This window comes from Podarcis gaigeae, assembly GCF_964106915.1.
Source record: "Podarcis gaigeae genome assembly, contig: HAP1_SCAFFOLD_152, whole genome shotgun sequence".
In the NCBI taxonomy this organism is placed as follows: domain Eukaryota; kingdom Metazoa; phylum Chordata; class Lepidosauria; order Squamata; family Lacertidae; genus Podarcis; species Podarcis gaigeae.
The window spans coordinates 3,470-30,171 of NW_028153419.1; the positions used below are offsets into that span (position 1 = coordinate 3,470).

General features: G+C 39.9%; 1 protein-coding gene across 2 annotated transcripts; it reads left to right on the forward strand.

The window, feature by feature from the left end:
- The first annotated feature begins 525 nt into the window (after positions 1-525).
- LOC310837151 (CCR4-NOT transcription complex subunit 4-like) lies at positions 526-26,110 on the forward strand. 2 transcript variants are annotated; one of them, XM_083757299.1, is made up of 5 exons: positions 526-649; positions 913-1,162; positions 2,520-3,017; positions 23,829-24,041; positions 24,740-26,110. In XM_083757299.1, the coding sequence occupies exons 2-5, from the start codon at positions 1,129-1,131 to the stop codon at positions 25,039-25,041; spliced, it is 1,047 nt and encodes a 348-aa protein (XP_083613425.1). In that variant the 5' UTR covers positions 526-649; positions 913-1,128; the 3' UTR covers positions 25,042-26,110. The 2 variants fall into 2 exon arrangements, with proteins under 2 accessions (XP_083613425.1, XP_083613426.1); XM_083757300.1 differs by having other exon boundaries at positions 25,860-26,110.
- Positions 26,111-26,702: the final 592 nt, after the last annotated feature.

A 26,702-nucleotide genomic window follows, 5' to 3' on the forward strand; every position in this document is an offset into this window, starting at 1 on the left:
TCCTGGCTCTTCCTGTTGCTCTGCGGTTCTGATTTTGGGTGAGTGGATGCATGAGCGGCTGGAGCTTCAGTTTTGTCTCCTCTTGTGTTTAAGTGAGAGGTTGTGACAGCATTCTGATTGTCTTGAAACTGAAGCAGCACAAAGGAGAAGTGAGCTTTTCTGCTGTGGTGAATAATATTATTGGTTCATTCATTTTCTCTTTTACCTTTATTCCTTTTGCCTCTTCTCTTTCTTTAATGTCTCTCCTCTCTTTACAACTCAGTGTACTGAAATCTAAATTGGGGAGTCCTCTGAGCTCCATCAATCTCAAGTTGAGCACAAAGCTCTTATAAATAGATATGGCGCCTGCTTCATGGACACCAGTTTAATGTCGGGGGCTGATAGTAGGGGCAATAGACAAACTTTGATTGCTGTGAGGTTACACTGAGTACCAATGAACAAGCAGAATGTGCAAGATGGAGCTAATCAGCTTGTTGTCAGTTATCTCCATGAACTAGGTTTTCTAAAATTACTTTTTAAATTTATTCCTACAGTTTCAGGCCATCAGGCTGTGTCTTATACATTTGCCTAATAGTTTTTCTTTCTCTCTAGCACTATCGACAAACCTTCAGATTCTCTCAGTATAGGAAACTGTGATAACTCGCAGCAGGTAAGATTTGAGAACCAACGCTTTTTAACTCTTGTTAACTGCATACCCTTATATTTGCAAAAGGACTATATTGTCTGTTGAAATATTTATTTGCCATAATCTTAAATATACCTTCCTGCCTATCAGCTGCATAAGTTGGTTGCTTGATTAAAACTTTATACTAGCTGTAAAAACACATGTTATTTGGAAATGACCAAATGGTTGTTAAAAGAAGAAACTGTTTTTACTATACAATTGTAAAACTGTTTTCTTTTTCTTTTTAGATATCAAATAGTGACACACCTTCACCACCACCCGGCTTATCAAAATCCAATTCAGTCATCCCCATCAGTTCATCCAATCACAGTGCACGGTCTCCCTTTGAAGGGGCTATAACAGAGTCACAGTCTCTCTTCTCGGACAACTTCCGGCACCCCAACCCTATTCCAAGTGGACTCCCTCCATTTCCCAGCTCCCCACAGACTTCAAATGACTGGCCGATGGCACCAGAGCCACAGAGCCTCTTCACATCAGGTATAGTATTAGTTAGACAACCCATGCACGCAGTAGCTTGAAATAATATCTTCAGGCTCTTACATTTACTTATAGTTTAGCATGAACTTGACTGTGCTGCTCAGTACTCCAGTTTAAAGAACTTGTGAATATGTTACAATTATTATTTTGTAAAGTGCTTTACTTTTTTCATAGCTGGTGGAAATGTAGATTCAAAATAAAGATTCAAAATAAAGAAAACCTTACATAAATCATACTTTGTGCTTGTATGCATATGGTCATTGATGCTAATGAGCAATGAGACCAATAAGAACATTTTGCTTAAAATTACAAGCAGTGAGACATTTTCATTAGTAACTGAACAGTGCTTCTCAATCAAGTTTCGTCATGTAGGATATCTCTTGTATTATCTAGCCTCTAGCAAGAAATATATGCAGTGGAAAGAGTGGCTTCTTACATTTAAAAGATGAAGAAGTGCTACTGTAATGTGTTGCAGAAGGTGGATGGGAAATTCATAGGGTTGGATCTTGAAAACCATGAGGTGCTTTTGCCAGATTTTTCAGCAACTTCCATAGTAGGCCCACACAGCCTCCACCTCAATTTTCTGAAGGAGCTTGTTACCTTCGGGAGCAGCTTTTCAGGTGAGACAGAAATGTGAAAATCCCAAGTAGAGGATCAGTTTAGAACTACAGTGGTGCCTCGTTCGTTCCGCATGTTTTTTCTTCTTGCGAGTTTTTCGTCTTGCGAAGCACGGTTTCCCATAGGAATGCATTGAAAATCAATCAATTGATTGTTTTAAAGCAAGGGAAGGGGCAGCGGGGAGAATCGCTTCTCCCCGTTGCCGCCCCTTGGTTCAAAAGGGGTCCGGGGAGAGAGGGAAAGGCGCGCGCGCTTCCCCACTATCCCCGGAGCTTGCGGGGCAAGCTTCATTTTGCGAAGCAAGCCCATAGGGAAATGCGTCTTGCGAAGCGGCTAAGAAAATGAAAAACTCCTTCGTCTAGCGAGTTTTTCGTCTTCTGATGCGTTCATCTTGTGGGGTACCACTGTATAGGGAAGAAAAATGCAAAGATAAAGAAAGTTGCTTTCTTGCTAACTGTACACCACTAGAACATAAAGGATATTGTAGGCTTTAATCTAAAAACCAGTTGCCCCTAGAAGAGGATTTCCCAACCTGTTACTCTCCAGATATTTTGGACTACAACTCCAAGGACCAATGGGAATTATAATCCAAAACACCTGGAGAGTACCAGGCTGGGGAAAACTGCCATAGGAATGAGAATAACCAATTATTGGAAAGGGAAATCGGGTCAGTATTTTAACTCATATTAAGCTGGGAAAATGCAACTTTGTCTTTAATAACCTGTTTTAAATCCCACAGAAACCATCCCAGTATCCTCGTCTACAGACTGGCAAGCGGCGTTTGGATTTGGTTCTTCCAAACAGCAAGAAGATGACTTGGGGTTTGATCCCTTTGATATCACCCGCAAAGCCTTAGCAGACCTGATCGAGAAGGAACTGTCGGTCCAAGACCAACCCTCCCTCTCGCCCACGTCTCTCCAGAACCCTTCCCCACACACTACAACCGCCAAAGGGTCAGGCTCTGGATTTCTTCATCCTGCTGCGCCCGCAAATGCCAACTCTCTCAATAGCACATTTTCAGTCTTGCCACAGAGGTTCCCGCAATTTCAACAGCATCGAGCAGTTTACAACTCCTTCAGTTTTCCAGGCCAAGCCGCTCGCTATCCTTGGATGGCCTTCCCACGCAATAACATCATGCACTTGAACCACACAGCAAATCCCCCTTCAAATAGTAATTTCTTGGACTTAAACCTCCCACCGCAACACAGCACAGGTCTAGGAGGGATCCCTATAGCAGGTAAGTGCGCTGAGAAAGCATCAGTGAGCCTTCTTCATGCCTTCAGCTTCTCTAAATCAGAGTAGCGAGAAGGGGTTGATGGTATTTGGTACTGGAATTGATAATGTAACTATCATGATGGAAATGTGTTTTTATGCATTTTGGAAATGAAATGTTTAGCTTGGAATTTAGCCTTATAATGAGCTTTATAAGGAAAGTGGAGTATCGTATGTCCAATCATCCTTATTTCAAAAGTGATTTTATGATTTACATTGACAGTCTTGATCATGCTGTGGAGTTGATCTTTATTTTAAATATATAGTTTACTTAATTGCATAAGTAGATTACATTTTAACTTTTTTAAAAAAATGAATTCTTCAGTCCCGGTTCATGATGCTTGGCATGTATGGCAGGAAAAAGCTATTTTTTAATTTATTTTTTGAAGTTTTTGTATACTGCTTTCATACAATATATATCCTGGGGTCCTTGCACTTTCCAAAGTCAGCAGAATGGATAACTCGGTTAAAGTGATTAAAATTCAGTTTCCTTTTCACTCAAATCTCTCTTTTTTTTAATAATTTAAAATGCCTGAGAGAATAAAAATGCCCCAACCGGATGTCTGAAAAACAACAATGTAGGCACCAGATGAACTTCACTGGGGAGGGAATTTATCAACCAGTGTGCTGCCAATGCAATAGCTATATCTTTTCTCTCCATTGCCATTTGAACTCTATCATCTTCAATTGTATCTGAAATCTTACATTGATGAGCCAGTAAATTTAAAATTGTGTGAAAAATATTCTTTATGATCCTGTATATGAAGCCATCTGACACCTATACCATTCACTTTAATCCCTTGCCCTTCATTTTTGTAACATTTCACTCCAGCTGGCATTATTGTTTCTCACTGGAAGAGTGTACTTCGTAGCTGACACACGCAAGCCTTTGTGGCATAGCAAGCATCACTTCATGATAATACCTTTTGGAATTTTAGAGCAAACTTCAAGTAACCTATTCCTTCCATCATAACTTGCAGTGGTCTTCTCCTTGGGATGTTAGTATTTTGGGAATCCATAGGATTTGCAGCTTATCATAAAATCTGTAACATGGTCACAACACCTGTCTCTTCATTCTGGTTACAAAAGCATTTCTTTGGCACTTTAGTCTTAGCTTTGACTCTTGCTTAGATATATAGTTTGAACATGGAAAAAGCTAGTAATTATGTCAGGATATAAAAACATGCAGAGAAGCATTTTAGATTCTCTATGTGACCCAGAAAAGATGTCCGCTAAGGACCCTCCCATTCATATTCCATTAGATAAAAGGGGCCATCACTGAACTTAACAATCAGCTGTGTTAGTGTGGAAGTGGTGTTTGAATGTGTGAAGTCTCTGAACTCTGGCCTAGCCTGAAAAATCCATTTCCTGCTCTTCAGTAGAAGAGAACTCTAGAGCAGTGGTTCTCAAAGGGTGTGGCACATCACACTGGTGTGGCCAGAGAAGATGGCAAGGGTTGCAGGAAGATTCAAGGGCAATCAAAGAAACACTTAACCATTTCAGTGTAGTATCGTGGAGTATAGTATCATTTGTTTGTTTGTTTGTTTGTTTGTTTGTTTGTTTGTTTGTTTGTTTGCAGACTATGGATAGATACCTTTTCAAAATCAAGCACTGCCAGGAGTTGCTTCTTTTTGTTCTCCAATTTATTTCTTATCAATAAAAAAAATCAGTGTGGCATGAGCAATTTTTTATTTTGAAAGTTGTGGTCCTGAGAAAAAAGTTTGAGAGCAATGAGTCAAAACCACCTTCTAAATACGTGGTATATTCTGAAGTAGAGTGTTGTAGTGTAGCTGAATGAAATATGTTTCCTACCCCTTTGATTTAGTAAACATTATGCTACTTGTAAAATTTGTTTCTTTCACTCCCATGTTTTTCCTTGCAACAACTCTGTGGGCTGAGGAAGACTGGTTAAGTGAGCTTCACAGATGAGTAAGGATTTGAACCTACTGCAATGCTTTGACTACACCACACAAACTCTTGAGGAACTCTGAACACAACCTACAGAAAACAGTGTTTGCTAATTTACTTACTTAGATTCTTAGCCTGTGCTATTCAGAGGCTTGATTCAAAAATAGATCTTTGAAGCTCTTTATTGTAGTAGTGGTCATAGCTGCTTTAGGGATGCTAGAAGACTAAAACAATTCAACTAATATTATGAAATATAAAGCTTCTGCAGTAAGTTGTACCAGGGACAGGCCAGTTGGTTGTATGGCATAAAACCTTGTGCTGAAAAGCATTAATCTCTTTCTGCGTGCATGTGAAAAGTTTATCAAAAAATGAAAAGCCTGGGATTTACAATTAAGTGTAGTAATTGCTAACACAACTTGGAAGTTGTGACTAGTTACCGTTCCTTGTTAGGTTATGGATATTTTGATGTTGAAAACATTGTCTCTAATGAGCATTCTGGCAGCTTTCAATATCTTAACTTTCTGCATATTGTATTAACCTTCCCCTTGACTCTCTTGAAGAAATGTTTTGGCTTTATGATGTATGTGCCTATTAGTTTTCCATTTATGCGCCCCATTTTAGGAGAAGATAGATGTCCTTAAATAATTATGTCATCTCTGACAGAGCTTCTAGCTTTCTGAGGCATAATATGCATGAAATATTTTTTGCTTTGCCCTTCTCCTGAATTTTGCACCTTTCTTATTGGATGAAAAATCTTTCTTGGCTTTTAGATTGGTCTTTGAGGTACTTACTTTTTTAACTAATATCTTTTATTTACAAATGGTGGACATCAGGCTTCACTGACTTAGCCATCAATGTGAGAAAGCTATCTTCAGATAGTTTAACAAATATTTTAGTAATTATTGACTTCTTTTTAAATCATAGGAACAGTATTTCCCAGTGAAAATACTGTTTTCAGCAGTGCTAAACTTGATTACAAGGCCAAATACACTGAATATGTTATCTAAATTAAGTCATAATATAATTAAGAGTTGCAGGGGTTTTTTATATTAGTGTGGGGATTTTACCTGCTAATTCAGGGTCAATATGCAGAAAGAAGAATTTTTTTTTGAATTTGCTGTTGAATTTTATGTTGGCAAGTTGCATAGTATGTGCTAGTGGACTCTCAATGTTGTTACATTACATATTAATTTTATTTATTTAAAATATTTATATACCACTCACATGCAAAATTTCAGTGGGGTGTACAAGAGGATCTACAAAAGAGATAAAATACAATTAACAGCAATACAGAATATTTGTAAAAATGAGTGCCTCATCTTAAAAGTGTAAACCATTGAATAGGACTGGCAACACATAAAAATCTTCAAGAGATGTCTGAATCTTAGAAGTGAGGCTGCCTGCCACATCTGCTGGAAGAGAATTCTCCAGTGGGGGAGCAACAGCACTAGATACCCAACGTCTCATGAAAAGCAGTCGAACTATTGAAACATGGGGGACAACTAACATCATTCCTCCAGATCTCAATGATCAAACTGGCATATAAGAACCATGGCAGCCCTTAAAGTACTCAGAATCCAAGTTGTACAGGGCCTTCTATACTAATATGAGGCTTGAGCCTTGCCCTGTAACATGGGCAGCCAGAGCAGATATTTTAGCAGCAGTATTACATGTTGCCCATCATCTCTTCACATCAACTATCTTAGGTGCTGTATTCTGCCCCAGCTGGAGCTTCTGGATCAATCCCAAGGGTGGCCCCACATAGAATGCATTTCAGTAATCTAGTCTTGAGTGCATGGTCTATTATGGCCAGGTTATCCCCATCTAGATATGGCTGTAGCTGACCGGGTGAAGCTGGTAAAAAGCCCTCCAAGCAAAAAAGGAAACCTTTGGTTGACAAAGATGTATTCAGCTGTCCCTCCAATCTATGTGCCTGCTCCATCAAAGGGAAGAAGAAGAAGAGGAGGAGTTTGGATTTGATATCCCGCTTTATCACTACCCTAAGGAGTCTCAAAGCGGCTAACATTCTCCTTTCCCTTCCTCCCCCACAACAAACACTCTGTGAGGTGAGTGGGGCTGAGAGACTTCAGAGAAGTGTGACTGGCCCAAGGTCACCCAGCAGCTGCATGTGGAGGAGCGGAGACACAGACCCGGTTCCCCAGATTACGAGTCTACCGCTCTTAACCACTACACCACACTGGCTCTGAATGCAAACCCTGCCCTCCAGGGACAAAGCAGTGCCTGGTGGAATCCTATTGCATAAGTGCTAGGAGGCCAAAATCACTCTCCCCCCACTCCCCAGTTCATTTCTGGATTTGACCATGCAGGTAGGAACGAAACCATTGTGATATAATGCCTTTTGATACTCATCCTGCTCAATGGTGTCAAAGCCATGGAGAGATCTAGTAAGAGTAATAAGGGTCACACTTCTCTGTCCTTCTCTTGATAAAGACCATAAATCAGGACAATTCAGTCTTAGAAGCAGGGGACACATTGAAGTGAATCCAGATAATCAGTATCATTCAGGAATACTTGGGAGTTGCTCTGCCACAACCTTTGGCACCACCTTCCCAGAAAATTAGCCCATTATGTTTCTAGGCTCTTCCAGTGTTATATCATCATTGACTTTTGTGAAATGTGTGGACTGCTTCAGAAGATAATTAAATGGCATCAGTCTTGCAACTCAACCCTATGGAGCTCCTCGTGTAGAATATGATGCGACTTCCTTCTTGTTCTTGAGTGCAGCTTTTCTTCCAAAGGAATAACTAAAGGAAGTATTGGGTGTTTTGTTTTGTTTTGTCAGTTTGTATTATGTGTGTGTGTGTGTGTGTGTGTGTGTGTGTGTATATATATATATATTTGCTTTCGTAGATTTTCACGGGTACAGGAATGCAGGTTTTGGTGTCCTCGGGTGTCTTCCCGTGTAAAAGTTGGGGTGTCTAGGCGACGTTTCGACGAGGTCTCACTCGTCATCTTCAGGCTGGTGCTTTCGGCTTCTTGTTACTGGAACAGAGCGGGATCTCAATGTTTGAGTTCCTATAAATACTGTAGAGGGGGTGTGGTGTCTAGCCTCCAATGTTGGAGGCTAGACACCACATTGGAGGCTAGACACCACACCCCCTCTACAGTATTTATAGGAACTCAAACATTGAGATCCCGCTCTGTTCCAGTAACAAGAAGCCGAAAGCACCAGCCTGAAGATGACGAGTGAGACCTCGTCGAAACGTCGCCTAGACACCCCAACTTTTACACGGGAAGACACCCGAGGACACCAAAACCTGCATATATATATATATATATATATATATATATATATATATATATATATATATATAACATAGTGTTTTATAGTTCTATCTTTTTTTTAAATATTCATATGTATAACACATTTGTACCCCGCTCTTCAGCCGTAAAAGCTCCCAGAGTAACAAGCAAGGCATTTGCTGCCCACAGGCTTACAATCCGAATGATACAACACAAAAGGACAAGGAGGGAATGTGTTGATCACTTTTTAGATGTCAAAGCAGCTGGCCCATGTATTTGGTCTCAATGTATAACTCTTATGTTATTGTGAGCTTGCTTTACTACACTTCAGGGACCTTCAATGGAATAGCTTGCCTATTAACAGATTAGAAATGAACTTGGTTTCCAGTGACTGAAACTCAGCAATGTCCACTAGAGTCATTTTGTTTTTCTGGTTCATATTTTTCAAGCTTCTTTTCTGAGTTCTGACACTTGACTGGAAGCCTTCCTAGTTAACATCTGTTAATAGCCTGGTGGTCATGTTCCAACCTCAGTGTAAGCTACATATGTGCAGGGTTGGATGTTTGCAGAAGACATTGCAGCAGGTTATAGCCACAGTGCCATTGTAAGTCATGACCTCTAGTAATAGAGGGGATGCTGGCATATCGTTTGGATCTCCAAAGGTGAGCTGGGTCTGTCATGTATTGTCCAGTAAAGTATATGCGCTAGACCTTGCATTCATTTTACATTAGACTATTAATCTCTGTTAATTAGTTCATTTCCTGTCAAGTTAACACAAGATTATTCTATTCAAAGACTTTAAGGTGATCCACATTGCCATGCTTTGCATTTGCATCTTTAACATATTCTTAGGATCCGAATTTATTGCAAATATTAGATACTCCAGCAGGCTTTCTTGATTTCATTTCCATTGAGGGACCAAGTAGGTAGGGAGAAAGAAAGAACTCTGGTGAAGATGAGGCCCAAGTTCTTACAGAAATATATTTTATTTCCCTTTTTTCCTTATCTTCTGTCATCATTTCTGTCAAATTAAAATAAAAGTGAAAATCTGATTATTGTGTTCAAAGAGTCTAAGTAAAATTAAAGCATTAGAATTCTGAGCTGAACAAGAAGAGGGCTTCCCTAGGCACATAGTTTTATCTTTAGTATGATAGTTCATGAGGATCATCACCGTCATACCTGTTCATTTTATGACCTTTTGTGTTGATACCTTGTCATGCTCGCTCTTGTCTGTTTCTGCCATTTCTCCATTGCCAGTATACTTAGCAAACATTTAATTTAATTATTGCTGTTATGGAAATTACTGTGCTCAAACAAATAGCTGGCCCACAAGAGGGCAATCTGTGAGGATCTTTTATTCTCACGACTTTCCTGTTTCCTCCCACAGAATGTTGATTTATTTGCTGGTATATATGTGTCGTTATCTTATGAATGTGGCAGTACCTGTCAAGAAAGTCCTGTCACTTTGGGGGCATTGTAGATCAAGAGCAATGCTTAAAAATTAAGATATTACAGCAGAGCTTTAGAATAGAACTAGCTAGTAAATCTAGTTACCAGCACATAGAGATGTTAATGGAGAGATCACTCATTTTACTCTGCTATATTTCTATCAAATGTAAGGTATAAAAATGGGAATTGATTACCTCCCAATAGTGAAAAAAGCAAAAGCTAAATTCTGTGTTCTATTCTTTATAGTCCATGTTCTGTTTATCTGACCTTATGAAAAGCGGAATCTGGATTCCAATCTTTGCTTACAGAGCGCAGTGGTCCGCTGCTCTACATAATGGCTTAATAATTGTTACTAAGCACACAGTAGTGTTTGGGCCACTTTATTGACAAGTCCCTGAAGGCTTCGGTCATGATCCAGAGCTGCATGCACAATTGACTTACTTTCTAAGTTTCCCTTTCAAGTACCCCCTTGCTTTACTTAAAAACCATTTCTGCAAAGTTTGGATGTATTTATAAGATCTCTCCAGAATTTCTCCAAGGTCCCATTTCAGTTGCTCTCATGCCAAAGCACGTAACTTGTTTCTAAACACACTTAAAGTTTAAATGCTCTAACACACACTTAAAGTTTAAATGCTCTAACAGCATTTGTAGCACACAACGTATGTGGTTGGGGTGTGTGTGTGTGTGTGTGTGTGTGTATATATATATATATATGCAGGTTTTGGTGTCCTCGGGTGTCTTCCCGTGTAAAAATTGGGGTGTCTAGGCGACGTTTCGACGAGGTCTCACTCGTCATCTTCAGGCTGGTGCTTTCGGCTTCTTGTTACTGGAACAGAGCGGGATCTCAATGTTTGAGTTCCTATAAATACTGTAGAGGGGGTGTGGTGTCTAGCCTCCAATGTTCTGGGCAGAGAGGAAGTTCCCAGGCTAGTGTGCCTTTTCTTCTTTTGTTCCTTAATTACTTGAGAGATACCTTGAGTGATTTCTTGAGTGATATCCTGAGTACCACTTAGGTGGGTCATTAGGTGTGGATTAGTTGCTAAAGTCTTTGTGTCTTGACCTCTTGAACTTTGTGAAGAGTTTTCCTGAGAAGATGGCTGTATTGCACTTAGTTGTGCTTTGGCTTGGCTTCGTGTATAGGGGCGAGCTGTGGTTTTGTGGCTTGTGTCAGCCAGATCTGTGTAGGGATTGCAGGGGGGTGCAGCATCCGGAGGTGCCACCATGGATTGGCTACTGGATGGTGTCAGTAATTCATCTGTGGAGAGGGTCTGGGTTTGGGTCTGGTGTGGTTGATTGGTGTTGGCGTTCTGTGTGCCTCTGGATCTGGTGTCAGTTTTTGTGGAGAGGGCTAATTTCCAGATGTCTGGCAAGCGGGATGTGTCGTCACGCTTGTTCATGTTGTGAGGGTGTTTCTCTATCTCGATGGCTTCCATGATTATTCTCTTGTGGTGATGTTCCGTGTTAAAGAGCAATTTGGAATCTGCAAAATTAATTTCGTGTCCTGTTTCTTTCATGTGTTGGAAAAGAGAGGAAGTTTTTTCTTCTTTTTTGACGGCATTCTTGTGTTCTGCGATACGTGCATTTATTCGTCTGTTTGTTTGTCCAATGTACGTGGCTGGGCAGACTTTGCAGGGTATTTCATAGATCCCTTGGTTTTGGACAAAGATACAAACAGATAGAAGGAGCACCTATGGGATCACCCCTCTCACCGGTCATCGCAAACCTGTACATGGAACACTTTGAAACCAATGCTTTAGACAAGTCAGAACACAAACCCAAACTTTGGCTCAGATATGTTGACGACACCTTTGTAATTTGGCCACACGGGAAGGAAAAACTGGATAGCTTCCTCACACATCTCAACAACTTACACCCCAAAATACAATTCACTATGGAAATAGAAGCCAACAACCAACTTCCCTTCCTTGACGTCCTAATCTACAAAAAACCTGATGGCTCCCTAGGACACACTATCTACCAGAAAAAAACACACACCAACCGCTACTTACATGCACAATCACACCACCACCCTGCACAAATAAACTCCGTAGCCAAGACTCTCATCTCCAGAACCAAACGCCTGGCTGACAAAGACCACTTGACAACTGAGTTACAGAATCTCTCAAATGTGTTAATTGCCAATGGATACCAGCAAAACAGGATTACGAAGCTAATCCAAAAGGAAACACCCCCCAAAAACCAAGACACAGAAGAAAACAATGGCATGGCCCTCCTTCCTTATATCAAGGGCACTACAGATAAAATTAGCAAAATCCTCCATAAACACAATATCAAAACAGCCTTTTGCACCAACCAAAAAATAGCCAATATCCTCAGAAACCCCAAGGATAAAATCCAGTTGGAAAACCAAGGGATCTATGAAATACCCTGCAAAGTCTGCCCAGCCACGTACATTGGACAAACAAACAGACGAATAAATGCACGTATCGCAGAACACAAGAATGCCGTCAAAAAAGAAGAAAAAACTTCCTCTCTTTTCCAACACATGAAAGAAACAGGACACGAAATTAATTTTGCAGATTCCAAATTGCTCTTTAACACGGAACATCACCACAAGAGAATAATCATGGAAGCCATCGAGATAGAGAAACACCCTCACAACATGAACAAGCGTGACGACACATCCCGCTTGCCAGACATCTGGAAATTAGCCCTCTCCACAAAAACTGACACCAGATCCAGAGGCACACAGAACGCCAACACCAATCAACCACACCAGACCCAAACCCAGACCCTCTCCACAGATGAATTACTGACACCATCCAGTAGCCAATCCATGGTGGCACCTCCGGATGCTGCACCCCCCTGCAATCCCTACACAGATCTGGCTGACACAAGCCACAAAACCACAGCTCGCCCCTATACACGAAGCCAAGCCAAAGCACAACTAAGTGCAATACAGCCATCTTCTCAGGAAAACTCTTCACAAAGTTCAAGAGGTCAAGACACAAAGACTTTAGCAACTAATCCACACCTAATGACCCACCTAAGTGGTACTCAGGATATCACTCAAGAAATCACTCAAGGTATCTCTCAAGTAATTAAGGAACAAAAGAAGAAAAGGCACACTAGCCTGGGAACTTCCTCTCTGCCCAGAACATTGGAGGCTAGACACCACACCCCCTCTACAGTATTTATAGGAACTCAAACATTGAGATCCCGCTCTGTTCCAGTAACAAGAAGCCGAAAGCACCAGCCTGAAGATGACGAGTGAGACCTCGTCGAAACGTCGCCTAGACACCCCAATTTTTACACGGGAAGACACCCGAGGACACCAAAACCTGCATTCCTGTACCCGTGAAAATCTACGAAAGCAAATATATATATATATATATATATCCTGTCCATATTTGACTTGGATCACAACCTTAATTTAGAATTTGCAGGGAATGTTAATTCCACCCCCCGAAACTCTTCCCTTTTTTTGAAACTCTTCAGTTTGAATCGTAATAAATGTAAAACACAACATAAAAACAGAATGACATATTTAAGGGTATGTTCATTGGTTTACAGAGTAATTGTGATGATGCAACTAAACCGTGGAATGAGAAAATATTTATTTCTGCTCCAGTGCATTTTGGTTTTTTAAGTGAGATGCTTTGCTTTTCCTGTTCTCTAAGCTGCTTTTTTATATTAAGCAACCTGTATCGTTTCCAAGTCTTGTACATATACAGCAGTATCTCAGATTATTCATTTGAACTTCAGTATAACTAAATCCTAAACTAGAGATGGGCAGTCAATGGGCCACAGTTGCGTTTTGGACAGACTGCCCAATCCCAGGAAAGTATGTGTATATAAAGATATCTGCATTCAAGGCCTTTGCACTTTCCTCGGCATATCTTTTCAGACCTTGTTAATTGCTGCTGCTTATGCTGTATAAATACCAAATTCCATATGAGTTGACAGTTCATAGCTACTTCAATATTATTAGATGTCAACATTGCTGATATTAAGATTTATAAGGAGATAGTCTAACAAAGGAAAATTACAATGGCATGATTGATTGATTGATTGATTGATTGATTGCTCAAGCTCACAAGTGAAGACACTTTCTATATGAATATGAAATGGCATCTTTATTTTGTCTTGATGATGCTTAGGGGCTTTTAGGGGATTTTCCTGGGTTTCAGTTGTGTGACTCGGTTTCATAGAGAAATATATAGTAAGGAGGATTTCCTTATTTGATAATCTTACCCAAAATGATGCTGAAATGTGAGTCTAAGAGAATTAACAGTATTTTGTGCATCACTCACTGAAAGAGAAGTGTACATCTGAATTCAGCTTTGGTCGGGTTAGTTCTACGGGGCACCTAGGTTGTAGATCTGCTCTGTTGGGTGCTGGAGAAGTGTCCCACTATCCAGCTGCCTGACAAATTCTGAAGTAGAGAGCTAGAATATCAGATTTGGGGCTTTCTACATCTAGAGCATGTACTTTACACTTTTGCTAAACTAAACTCAAACCCCATTTCAAAGGTCTGCTCATGTCAGTACATTCAGGTTGCTATAATACCATGGAGGAGTTTGGTTCCGGAGCCATGTAAGCTTTTATTGTGACGCTCTTACCTATTGGGATATCTTCCTGTAACCCAGCATCATGTTGTGTTTTATTCATCCTAGTTTAAAGTGAAAGGTGACACAGGTAAGCAGTATTGGACTGTTTAGCTATGTTACACTGTAGAGTAACTTACAGAATTGAATTGTCTTTTTTATCATTTTAGATGTCAAAATGCTTTTGTTATCTAATGAAGTTCTTACCAAATATAAAGCTGAAAGACTACCTGGGAACAGGTCCCAGAATTAAATGTCTACATTTACCATGAGAAATGAAGGGCAAAACACTTCAAAAAGAGAGCCATGAAATGCAGAATAGCTATCCAAAAATGGTGATGGCTGCTTGCTACACGTACATAGCAGTAGAAAACAGGTGTTGTGTTTTCTACAGTGTAACTTGTGGAGCAGCTTTCAGAATCTAGTACGAATGTACTTTACATTAAAAGTCTCCTTTGTCTGCATAACTGCTGAGGGGATTTATATTGCTAAGATACATTTTTTGTTTCGTTTGTAAAGATTGTTTTGTTTGAAAAGATTGCACAAACTGCCAGTGCTGGACTTCCGGTGCCTTGTCCTTTTTTCCTATGTTGATGTATTTGAAAACCCCTATGAAGCTTTTTCAGTACATTAGTTGTCATTGAAATAGTAATATTGAAGGGAAATATTTTTAAATTATTCAGTTATTCCAGAAAAAAAAACTTTAAAGCTCTCCCAGATGCAAAAACCAGAACCTACTGAGTACTAAAACCCTTTTCTCTATGTGAGCATACCACTTTGCTCTATACTGCTGGTTTATCTCATTCAGTATTAGCAGCAACATCTCTCCAGGGCAGTGTTTTCTCAGCTCTGCAGTCTGAGTTCCTTGAGATGTTGGGGATTGAACCTTCTGCATGCAAAGCAAGTCCTATACTACGGCCCCTGGCTCTCCCTGGGCATGGCAGAATATAGGGCGTCATACTAGATTTTCCTTTCCTTTGGACCAGTCACTTCCCGTTCATTGGTTCATAGTCTTAGTCCTACAAAATAACTGGCCATGCAAAACCTGCTTATTATCAAAGGAGTTTCCATGTACAGTATGGTATGTACCATATTTAATGGTATGATGTGTTCTTGGTATGTTTAATAATGGTATGTTCTTGGCTGAGTAGTCAGCCCTGGTCTGTAGGGTGAAGACATCAGGTGTTAAACACCATCTAACCCCAGGATCATTGGGTGGAAGAGTGTTTGAAATGTAATTGTTTCTGGAATGTTTTTAACTGAAACTACTCAGTGCACAGAGCAAGCATTGTAAAACTCAGTAGAACTTAAGCTCTAGAGGAGAAAACTAGTCGAGAGTAGGAGCCTATGGACACAGGATGTTCCTGATGGTTTAACCATGGCTAAACAAAACTGTTCCTAGAATCACTTATCATGAGCTGCATTCCCCTCTTTGCAGGAATACTTACTCAGCAGCAATAAAAGGTGGGGCTCAGTCTTCCTCCAGAAGGTAGGAGACAAAGGAGAGCATGATCTCTTACCCTATTCATACCAATTGACTATGGTTAAACAACTGGAAAAGTTACATGTGCATTGTCAGGAAGTGTGGAACGAAGCATAACGCTGGCCATGAGTGTGAAATGAAAATTTTAGCCTCTGCAGAAATTGGCAGCTGGCCAGTTTACATGGTGAATCTAGAGCCATCAGAGGTAGTATGCATAGGGAGTGTGAATGAACCAGAACCCTTTCGGTCTTTTCACTGTGTGCCAGACCGGTGTACTCCTATATTTCTCATTTTTACAGAAGTCAGTTTGAATAAGGCATTGCTAACTAGTGTTAACTTCCACCAGTAGTAACAGCTTCTGTTGTGATGCTTCCTTTCCAAAGCTCTTGGGTTATTTTTATTTTATTATATTTTATTATTATTTATTAGATTTATATACCGTCTTTCATCAAAGGACCTCAGTGTGATTCACAAGATAAAAATAGATGCTTTAAGAGATGACGATAATCATTTTAACTTGGAGGAATACTTTACAGCTGAATCTTAAAATAAGCTAAGGCTTATTGAGCGGTGTACACATTCTAACTTACTGCAGGTAGACCACGAGATCACAGCCCCTTTAGCATATATTTTTTTCATTTTATTTTTAAAAAAGACTTCTATATTCCCACTGGCAATACACTGCACAGGTGAATTATAGACTTCAGATAGCAGATGAGATGGTTAAGTGCCTTGAATATTTTATAGAAAGTTGGGCCTGGCATCAGCACATGATGTTGTCAGTCAGATGCTGGAGCCCAAAGGGCCCCAGCTGAGTCCACTGCTGCTCTGGGCTAGGCAAAGTTATTCCGTTTTGCCATTCTGCACTGCTGAGGAGCTGGAGCAATGGCTATATACTGTCAGCGCGCTCAAAGTAGTATTGCTTCAGAATAATGCCATAACAGGAAAATGGGTGAGGAATTAAAATAGACTTCAGCGCTCTCTGCAGTCACTCTACTTCTATCTGCACCAAGCAGCAAGGAAAAGTTCTTAACTAAGCAGACTCATAATTCCACTCATCCTTTGCTTTTCAGTGCTAAGGAGCTCTGAGCAGTTGCAGCAAAGGAGCCAGTTTAATTGCTTTCCCGTGCCCCTGATACTGTGTTGATTCCCAGTGATGCTATGTCAGGGACTTTGGGAAGGGATTAAACAGACAGCTTCCTGACTTACTGCAGTTGTTCATAACTCCTCTCACCACAGAGCGGAATGGAGGGAGAGGAATGCTTAAATGGCCCACCTGGGCTGTATAGGGACCCTTTAAAGATTTGCTTGCTCTGGTGGAGTGGCTAGCAGTCTAGAAGAACAAATGAGCTGTCTGTTTTGTGTCCCATATAGCAGCTCTCTGGAGCAATACTACCATATTTTTCGCTCTATAAGACGCACCAGACCACAAGACACATCTAGTTTTTGGAGGAGGAAAACAAGAAAAAAAATATTCTGAATCTCAGAAGCCAGAACAGCAAGAGAGATCGCTGCACAGTGAAAGCAGCAATCCCTCTTGCTGTTCTGGCTTCTGGCATAGCTGCGCAGCCTGCATTCGCTCCATAAGACGCACACACATTTCCCCTTTTTAGGAGGGAAAAAGTGAGTTATAGAGCAAAAAACACGGTACATTGGGGTCGTAGAGAAATGCACAATAACAGCTTCACATTGCATACCTGGTTCTCCTCTCTGAGCCACCACTGCTGTTGATGCCTCTGCTGCAACTCTGGACATCCCTGTCAATAAGTCCATCAAGGGTATGGCCATTGCAGGGGACACTATAGCCACTTCCCCTAGGTCCCCTTCATATGTTTAGCTGGCTTTGGATGGAGTATAAATGTTGGTGATGGATTGTGATAAACCTGTGTCTGTTCTTCATTACCTCTGATTGTGCATGATGGGGGTGGGGGAGAGGTGGGGCGGGGAGGTAAGATTCCCCCATGGAAAATTGATATGCATAGGAAACTAGCCTTTCGGGGAGAAGGCTGACTTAGAGCCTATCTCTCTGGCGCCTAGTTTTGTGTGCAGGGACTTTTTTTGCATGGAGGAGCAGTTGTTTCAGCAAGCTTATATCTGCTGTCTGAAATGTACAGTTGAGACACAGATTAGCCACCTAATTTGCTGTTTCTTAGAATTAAGTCTTAGGTGTTGCAGGATTACTGTGTCCCACCATCTGGCTTTGGTATAAAGCATCTGACAATGAAGAGCTTCGAACTATCGAAACTATCAGAGAGAGTTTGATAGTATGTCGTGTATTCAGAAGTCCTGAATGTGTGCTAGAGAAGGGTTTACTAAAGTCCATTCTCCTATGAATCTGTGTTTGAATTTATTTGAACTAGACTGCTCCAGTCTGCTGGATTTCGGTATGTCATAATGTATCACCTCATGTCTGGGTTTTCATCTCCATCTAGTGGTGGAAAAGCAGAATTGCTACCTGTGAGATAAATATGAGTCTAGTATCTTAGATCTTCAACCCTTTTAAACCCAGGATCTATTTTTAATTCAAACATGCATTTTGGGATCCATTACTTAATTTTTTACCATATATTTGCATGATGGTTGTGCTTCTGTTGCAACCTACCTCGGATCAGTCCACACCTTACTGGTGTCTCCCAACACACCAGTTGAAGATCAGTGTATTTGTATTAATGCTTCAGGATTGGGATTTTGTGCCAGTTCCAAGCTGCTGACAGCCTCATGAGGAGCATACATTTCTTTAAAAGATGCTTTGACTAATATTTTGATCATGGTTGAAAATGCTCTTTTGCAATATTTAGCTTTCTCCTATAAATTTCTGCCATAGTTCTTATTTCTTCTTTTATTCACCACAGCTGAGGAACGAACAGGGAAGCTTTCCAAGTAAAATTGCTTGACTTGCATGTTGCCGTATCGCTTAGCATCTTCTACTATATTCAAATAAAAGTGGGTTGTTTGCCTTATTTATTTATTTCTTGGGGGTAAAGAGCAGAATTTCCATTTAATGTGCAAGTTTAGGGGATGGCCACTCAGAAAATAATTAACTTTCAGTAATGATTCTTCTGCTCACTTGGAGTAAGCCTTTTTGATCATAGACTAATGAGAAAACATGAATAAGGTGAGGCTACATGGTAATTAATATTGAAATATAAATATATTGGTGCAGATTATGTTTGAATAATGTTTATTAAAGATAGAATTAGTCAAAGGAAATTTAAGGATTCTGTAAATAGGATGGTATCAGATTAAGCCATACTCAGACCTACTGAAATCAGTGGACTTAAGTTAGTCATATCCATGTCAGTCTACTCTGAGAATGACTTGGTTAAATATGGCCCATACACTTCAGTTGAAGAATGTCAATTTTATAACAATATAAAAAACACTGTTGCTAATCTTCATTTAATTAAATGCATCAGCTTAATCTCTTAACTACTCGATCAAGAACAGTTTGTTAAAACACGGGACCATTTAGTTTTTAAATATTTCAATAATAAGATTTGATTTCACTTATTGTAGTTCAGGTACTAATATTCATTTTCAAGATTGTACATTTCTTCCTTAAGCCTTATTTACAAGGAAACAAAACATTTGCCGTCTTTCATTTCTTTGTGTTTTCATTGATGCAAAAATGGATTTCATTCATTAAAGTATTTATCCTCTGTCTCTTCTATTTAAAGTAACTATAATTTAAATAAGCTAGCATCATAACCCATGGTTTGAAATTGGGTGGTTTTGCAACTGACCATAGTTTGTATTAAACCGGTATTCCTTGGTTCAGATGAATTAGGAATTTGTGACTAGTTAAAGGTAAATGTTTTCCAAGACTTTTCTGGCTCATTCATGTCACAATAAACCATGTTGTTGTGGTGTTGGAACACCACCATTTTGTGTGTCAGCAGCTACTTTCTATTAGTAAACTTGTTCTGCGATCATATTAGCAAGGATTCCTTAATCCAGCCCATTGCCTTTTCTTATATTCATCACTTTATAGCAGATACATTTTTTGAAAGTTGGTGGTGTGCCTCTGCCTGAAATTCATGCAGTATTCCTGTAGCATAGATGACTTCTGAACAAGTGACAAATTACAGAGATGCTGCTAGAAAAAAACATTTTTGCTTAGCATTTGCGAAAGTGACAAAGTAGTATCACACCATGCACTTGTGGATTACACATTTCTCACATCACACCCATTTCATAAGAGTAAATACAAAATTGACAGTACTTTGTCCTGTTTAAAAGTTGAGCTGCCCTAAATAGCACCTATTCTGCATTGTGGCTCAGATTCCATTCTGGTTTATAAAGGAATATAACTCCCCTCTTACTAAAATCTGAATACCCTCTTTCTCTTTACTTACCTCAGGAGAAGGGGAAGAACAAACACTGGGGGCAGAGTTAATATTTAAGGACAATATTGCTTAAAGTCAAAGATAATCCAGTTAAATATTTTTTTAGTTCAGTACTTGGAATGCAGGTTAATAAAATATATTTGAATAATACCAAAGCCTCACTATGTATTTTTTGCCTTTTGCAATATTGAACTTGGCTGATAAACAAAAGCTATTCCATATAGGCAGTATGGCCTTTCCTTATGACAGTTTCTTAGTATTACGCAGAACAGGTTAACAGAAGACAGTCCCACCATCCCTGACTGCTTGGCCGGTTTGAGTCCAACAATATGTGGAAGTCCCTCACCTTAATATCCTACTGACACCTGTATTCCAACTGCATGTAGGTCTTTGTGGGAAGGAAGCCGTGATAACACTATCTCTTGTGTAGTTGAGATTTCAAGGAAGACTGTGCCTGAGTTAGCCAATCCCAGAGTACTCGAGCACAGGGCTATATGTACTCTTAAATCAGGCATTCCCAAACTCAGTCCTCCAGCTGTTTTGGGACTACAACTCCCATCATCCCTAGCTACAGTAACAGGACCAGTGGTCAGGGGGTTTGGGGAGGCCTGTCTTAAATACTTAAGAAGAAAAAAGTTGCTGAACTAGAGTAACCCTTTCTGAATTCTACAACCTCTATTATGCATTTCCCTTTCACCTTGTTTCGTTTCTATCATTTATCTGCTCCTAACCATGGAGGAGAGGCCAGGACCAGCGAGGAGCCCTCAAGCCCCCATTCTACCTCACTAGAAATATTATGCAGCCATATTGTCACCCTGGGCTCCTTTGTGAAGAGGTGTAGAAAAAAAAAAAAAACCATAATACTATATTTGGCTTCTGAGATTTCACAAGTCATTTATCACATATGCTCCAACCCTTGTCGTAAAAACAAAGAAGCCAAGGTTCTCAGTAAGCTAAATTCTGAGCCTGAAACCATATTCCCGTGTAGCAATTAATGTTTCTGCTGAATTAATGTGGTTAAGGTTAGCAGGGGAAGGACAAAGGAAATTCATGCTCCAGAAGGAAAGGGTGAAGAGGGGAGACAGAACCTGCCTTCCCACTCCTTATTTAGTTAATGGTAGATAGCAAACTGGGAGTATTATATCTACACCAGATACCTAGTTGAGTGCACAGTGCACCTCTCAAAGCCTAGAGACTTCTTTGAGCACTTGTCAGTATTTAAGAAGTATTTGTCAGTAGTTGAGGACAATCTTACTGCTTTTGTTTAGCCCTGAAGTGATAAGTAGTGTAGACCACCTGTTTCACACAACAGTTCCTGTGCAGTGGTAGCTGAGAGGTCACAATTTTTGTGCTTACTCTTACACACTGATACTAAGCTAAAATAGCTTTCATTGGTTTACTAACAACAAATATGGAGCAACCCAAATTATTTCACTCTCTGAGATGGGTGCTGTTTGCCTTTCAGTGCTTGGTAGTCCACTTCTTCTTTCCCATGACTTGAACAGCCTCCAGGGTAACTTCTTGGTTAAATATTGTCCCCATTTAAATAAATTACTGTCCATGCAGTAATTTGTTCCTCCGCCTATGGCAGACCATTTTCACTTATTTTGCAATTGATATGACTCCAAACTGTGGTCATTTTCACAAAGGGTTTCCATCTACCCCACGTCACCCTTCAGGTTTTGCTTTTAAAGTTTGCTTCTTGAGGAAGGGCAGTTATATACCCTTGGTTTGTGATTTGAAGGCTGCAATAGTTGTAACTTCAATGGGCGGTGAGTGATAAACATTGCTCCTCTTGCTTGTTTGCTCTTTTCCCCATTTCTCTCTTGACTCCCATTTCAGATCAGCTCAACTGTATATCTGGAAAGGCCTTCATGAGCATGTGCTCATCGGTACATAGTTAGACCCCCCTAAAAAAGGAATATAGACAGTCTTCTTGTCAGACATAGCTTGGGTAAATGCTCTTAATAGTGGGCCTTTTTACAGATATAGATTGAAATCTGTCTAATGATTCTTGAGGATTTTCAATCAGTTATAGAAAGGCTGTATACTCTGTCCAAATGCTGTTCACAAGAGAAGAAAGGTGACTCTGGATTACTAGTTCTAGAAAGTATTGTCAAGTAATTAATCCCTACTTTGTATTCCCCTCCCAAAACAATCTTTCTTACCAAAGATGAGGATTTGTCACTTTAAGTATCCAAACAAATATGACAACTTAAAAACAGTTGCAGCATTTATTTTATTTTCAAATTCTGGTTTGGATCCAGACTTGGCAAATGCCTGCAAGACCCACTACCTAAGCAGAGTCCCACTCACGAGACATTTCCTCTAGTGGAAGAGGGGGAGATGACTTTTCAGTTGCCTGCTTCCCCTTGTGTCCTCCAAAAAACAAAAAAACCCCACCTGCTCCATGTGGTTGGAGAACCCTCCAGAACAGCACAGGAGGTGGTGCTGGAGCCTTCAGGCCAAAGGGGAATCACCAGCAGATGAAACCCATCTCAGTCACTTGTAGGTGTTTAAATATAGAACTGAAATAACATACCTACAGAGATCAGCAGAACAAGAAAGCTCAAATAAATTGGGAATTAATGGTAGTTGAACAATAGATGACCATCTTAGGCTCTGTATGGAAATTCACAAATCAAAGGATCATATTGCAAAAAAAATTCAACATTCTGTTTTTCTAAGTACACGTGTCATGTCCAGCTTAACTTTTTTGTTGTTTAACCTTTTATAGAATTTGGATGTGTAATCAACATTTTTTAAAAACATAATTTTATAATGGGAATAAGCTGCTGTGTCCTAGGATTCATGTAGTCAAGCATTCTTTTGTTAACAGTGTCTACCTAGTTACCTCTGAATCTAATGCTTCCAGGATCTAATACTCAGAGGGGTACTGCCACTGGACATCAAAGTGCCATTTAGTTATCACAACTAGCAACTGTTGATAGGCCTATTCTCCATAAACTTTGCCTGGTCCTTTGTAAATGTGAACTAGTCATATCTCCCGGTTATGAATTCTCTAAGACTTGAAGTCTTAGTTGTGTGTTTGACTGGAGTTCAAAGAATGCCATACAAATATTCCTAATATTTCTAATATTAGTAGAGTAACGATTTAGTACTGGTCATTTCTCTTCCCTTAGAGAGACTGAAGCCAGTAGTCATGTATATGAGTGTGGTTCTTTAGTGTGTCGTTCATAACTTCAGAGCAGGTTGGAATTCATCTGAAAAGACTTAGGGATTTCCTTTTTCTTCAGAGTCTCTGTGCTAAAACAGGTTCTCCCTACCTCTGACAAAATACAAGTGATGTATAAAGTTTGCACAATTCTCTAACCCTGTTCAGATTCTGTAGCATTGTCTTGCATCTTCTTCAGTAGGAAGCTGTTAGAACTTCTTTGGTAAATCTAAAGAGATCTTGTCATTGGACAATGGGAGCTTTCATCTGAAGATGTTGTGTTTTTTCTTGCTAGTAATGAAAATCAGTGTGTTTTAACCATTGTGGTTTCAACCCTGATTTTCATGGGGAAGGACTAAGGTTTTTCTCCATCACATGCTTAAGTAATAGTGCGTACTGTGGCAGCCCAACATTCAAGCTTCATCTTGATTTATCATCATTGCCCCATTCTCTTGATAGGGAATCAGTGTTAAATGCTTAGAGAACCACCATCTTTCACTAAAAACAGCATCTGTTTCTAACTTCAGCTTTTTATTTTCTATCTTTCATTTTCTTTTTTCTTTTTTGTTGATAAATCTCCCAGACAACAACAGTTCTGTAGAGAGTTTAAATATGAAGGAATGGCAGGACGGGCTAAGGGCACTTCTACCGAACATTAACATCAACTTTGGTGGACTGCCCAATGCTACTTCCCCCTCCAACGCCAACCACAGTGTACCAACATCCAACACTGCCACCACCGACAGCCTGAATTGGGACAGCCCTGGCAGCTGGATGGACCCCGCAATCATCACAGGTAACAATTTCTCGCTCCTTCAGCTCCACTGAGAATTACCAAGTGCATATTTTGCACAAATTAATCAATGCCTTTTTTTCGAAAGAAAGAAAGAAAAAGCAACTCTATGCGGTGGTCTCTTCCAGCTTCCATCCACCAAACTTTCTAGAGGTTCAAGCATCTTTTTTGGGGGGGAAACCAGGCATTAGCCCCCTCCATCCCAATATCTGTTGCATGTTCAGCGTCTTCCCATCTTTAGACTTTAGTAGGTTGCCCTGTGATCTAATGGCTTGCCAGTTCTGTGCAATGAAATTCCTTAGGCACTGATACATTAACTGGACTCTTTTTCATTAAAAAGGAACATACTCCACTTGTTTATAAAGCTCTCTTATAAGGCTATTTGTGTTTCCCTTTTAAAGGCTAAAGCATGATTTGGAAAAAGGTAGAGGAGCATATGGTATCTGGTAGAGCTAGATTGTGAATAAATCTCTGGACGAATGTTGTAGAAAGTGTGAAAAGTTCTCCAAGGGGCAAATGTTTCTTGTGAAAGCTCAACTACTGTTTTGTCTGGAACACTGTTATAACAGTCCTTTGTACCAACTAATAATGTTTTCTTACCATTGCCATTGGTTAGGTTTAAGCTGACCTACTTCACATTTGAAGTTCTTGCTTGCTCTAACTTAACCTCTTTCTCCTCCTATGTTTTCTCTTCTTCCTAGGTATCCCAGCCTCCGCTGGAAACAGTTTAGACACCCTTCAAGACGACAATCCACCACACTGGCTAAAATCTCTTCAGGCTCTCACAGAGATGGATGGCCCCAGTGCTGCCCCGACACAGACCCCCCACAGTAACCCCTTCAGCACACAGATTCCTCTGCACAGAGCCAGTTGGAATCCGTACTCCCCACCTTCAAACCCCGCCAGTTTTCACTCTCCTCCCCCAGGCTTCCAGACAGCTTTCAGACCCCCCAGTAAAACCCCCACAGATCTACTACAGAGCTCAGCGCTGGATCGTCATTAGGAAAAGTTCAAAAACATTAGAAATGCAGGAATTACCCCACCCAGACTTCCTACACCCACCCATGGTCCCTCCTCAACCTCTTTCTTTCTGAAGAATCCAGTTCCTGATCAAAACTCTTCCCCACCAGCCTCCAAATGCAATGCAATCACAGGGTCATAACCATATCTCTTTATTTTATTTTATTTTAAGATTCTGCTAAGCCAGTGTTTGAAATACACTGATGAAATTTCTTTAAACACACAAAGAAAAAAGAGAGAGAGAAATCAAAAGTGCATAAAAAGGAAAATATTATTTTCATAAATCTTTTGCACGGAATTACTTTAGCCTAGCAGAAAATGTCAAGTAGGGGGAAATAATATAAAATTCAGAATCAAATGCAGCGATGTAAAAGCAGTTTAATATAAATGAGAGATTCAAGGTATAGGGAAAAAACCAGTGGCCTGGCATTTATTTTGCATTCTGTGTGTCAGTATGCAGGGAGATAGCCCCCCACCCTCTGTTTGGGAGGGTGGGACAGAATTGTCAGTAAGATTTGTCATGAAGTGGGTTGAAGGACAGTTTGCCTGTTGAAATAAACTGACATGTTGCCTTGTTCCTAAGAAGTGGTTTAACAGAGGGATATTTTAAAATTTTGGCTTTAGATTTCAAGTAAACGTAATGTTTTAAAAATATTCACAGATTTAATACCTAGCATATACATGATATAATTATAAGCAGCTGAAACACGAGTGATATTTACTTCAGTCTTTCTGTCTCCTTGTCAGTCTCTCTTTCTTTTTTTTCTTTTCTTTATTTAAAAAAAAAATCACCTGATTAAGGCACTCTGGGATAGCACTGCATTGGGGCCACATGATCACCATCAGGAGCGCAACCTTTGACGACCTCTGCCTGCAGCTTTTACTTAACCTTGTAGTTTCTGGACGTTTGTGCAGTATTGAAAGACAGGAAAAGAGAAACAGATAAAATTAAACATGGTTATAACCTGACTCTAAAACTAAAAACAAGGAAATGTACCTCTTTCTTCAGAATTAAAACTAAAATCTTAAATAAAACAGAAAACTTGATGACAGCTTTTTGTGAGTTCTCCTTCTTTGATTTTGTGCTCATTTTTGTCAGTTCATGTGATGGGTTTGGCAGAAAACATGCTCTCTGTGCATGCCCCATTGGACTGTTGCTCTTTCTGCCCTAGTGCCAACGTTAGCTTTTCTGTGCCATATCTTGCCCAGCTTTACTGTATTTTCCTCAGTTAACACCCTGCTTTTTGGCAATGCTGTCTCCAGAGTTTTTAAATTTAGGGGAATTTCCAAAGCAGATTACAAAATTGTTTAGTGTATATTGCATATGGGGGCTTACATAGACCAAAAATACTTACTAGACTATGTTCTGTATATTCCCACTTTTCACACACTGCTGACTGTTGATTATTACATGGAACTGCACATATGCATTTAAAATACACTGAGAAATAGGGTTAATATATTCAGGAGAAAGTTCAATTTCTCGTTATTTGAGCTCAGAAAATCAGTGTGCCCTTTGTGCTGTAAACAATAAAATAATGCCTTCCATCACAGCAGCCTGGTTCAGACATAATCCTGGTCTGATAATGTAGGCTGCTTAAACCACAACTTCCAAACCAGGAAATTCTGTTTAAAGGGTTCTCT

Excerpts from the sequence above, each read along its gene's own strand:
- LOC310837151 (XM_083757299.1), top strand. The coding sequence starts at position 1,129 with ATGGCACCAGAGCCACAGAGCCTCTTCACATCAG. Across the intron at positions 3,018-23,828 it reads AGGAGGGATCCCTATAGCAG|ACAACAACAGTTCTGTAGAG; the intron begins GTAAGTGCGCTG and ends TAAATCTCCCAG. Across the intron at positions 24,042-24,739 it reads GGACCCCGCAATCATCACAG|GTATCCCAGCCTCCGCTGGA; the intron begins GTAACAATTTCT and ends TCTTCTTCCTAG.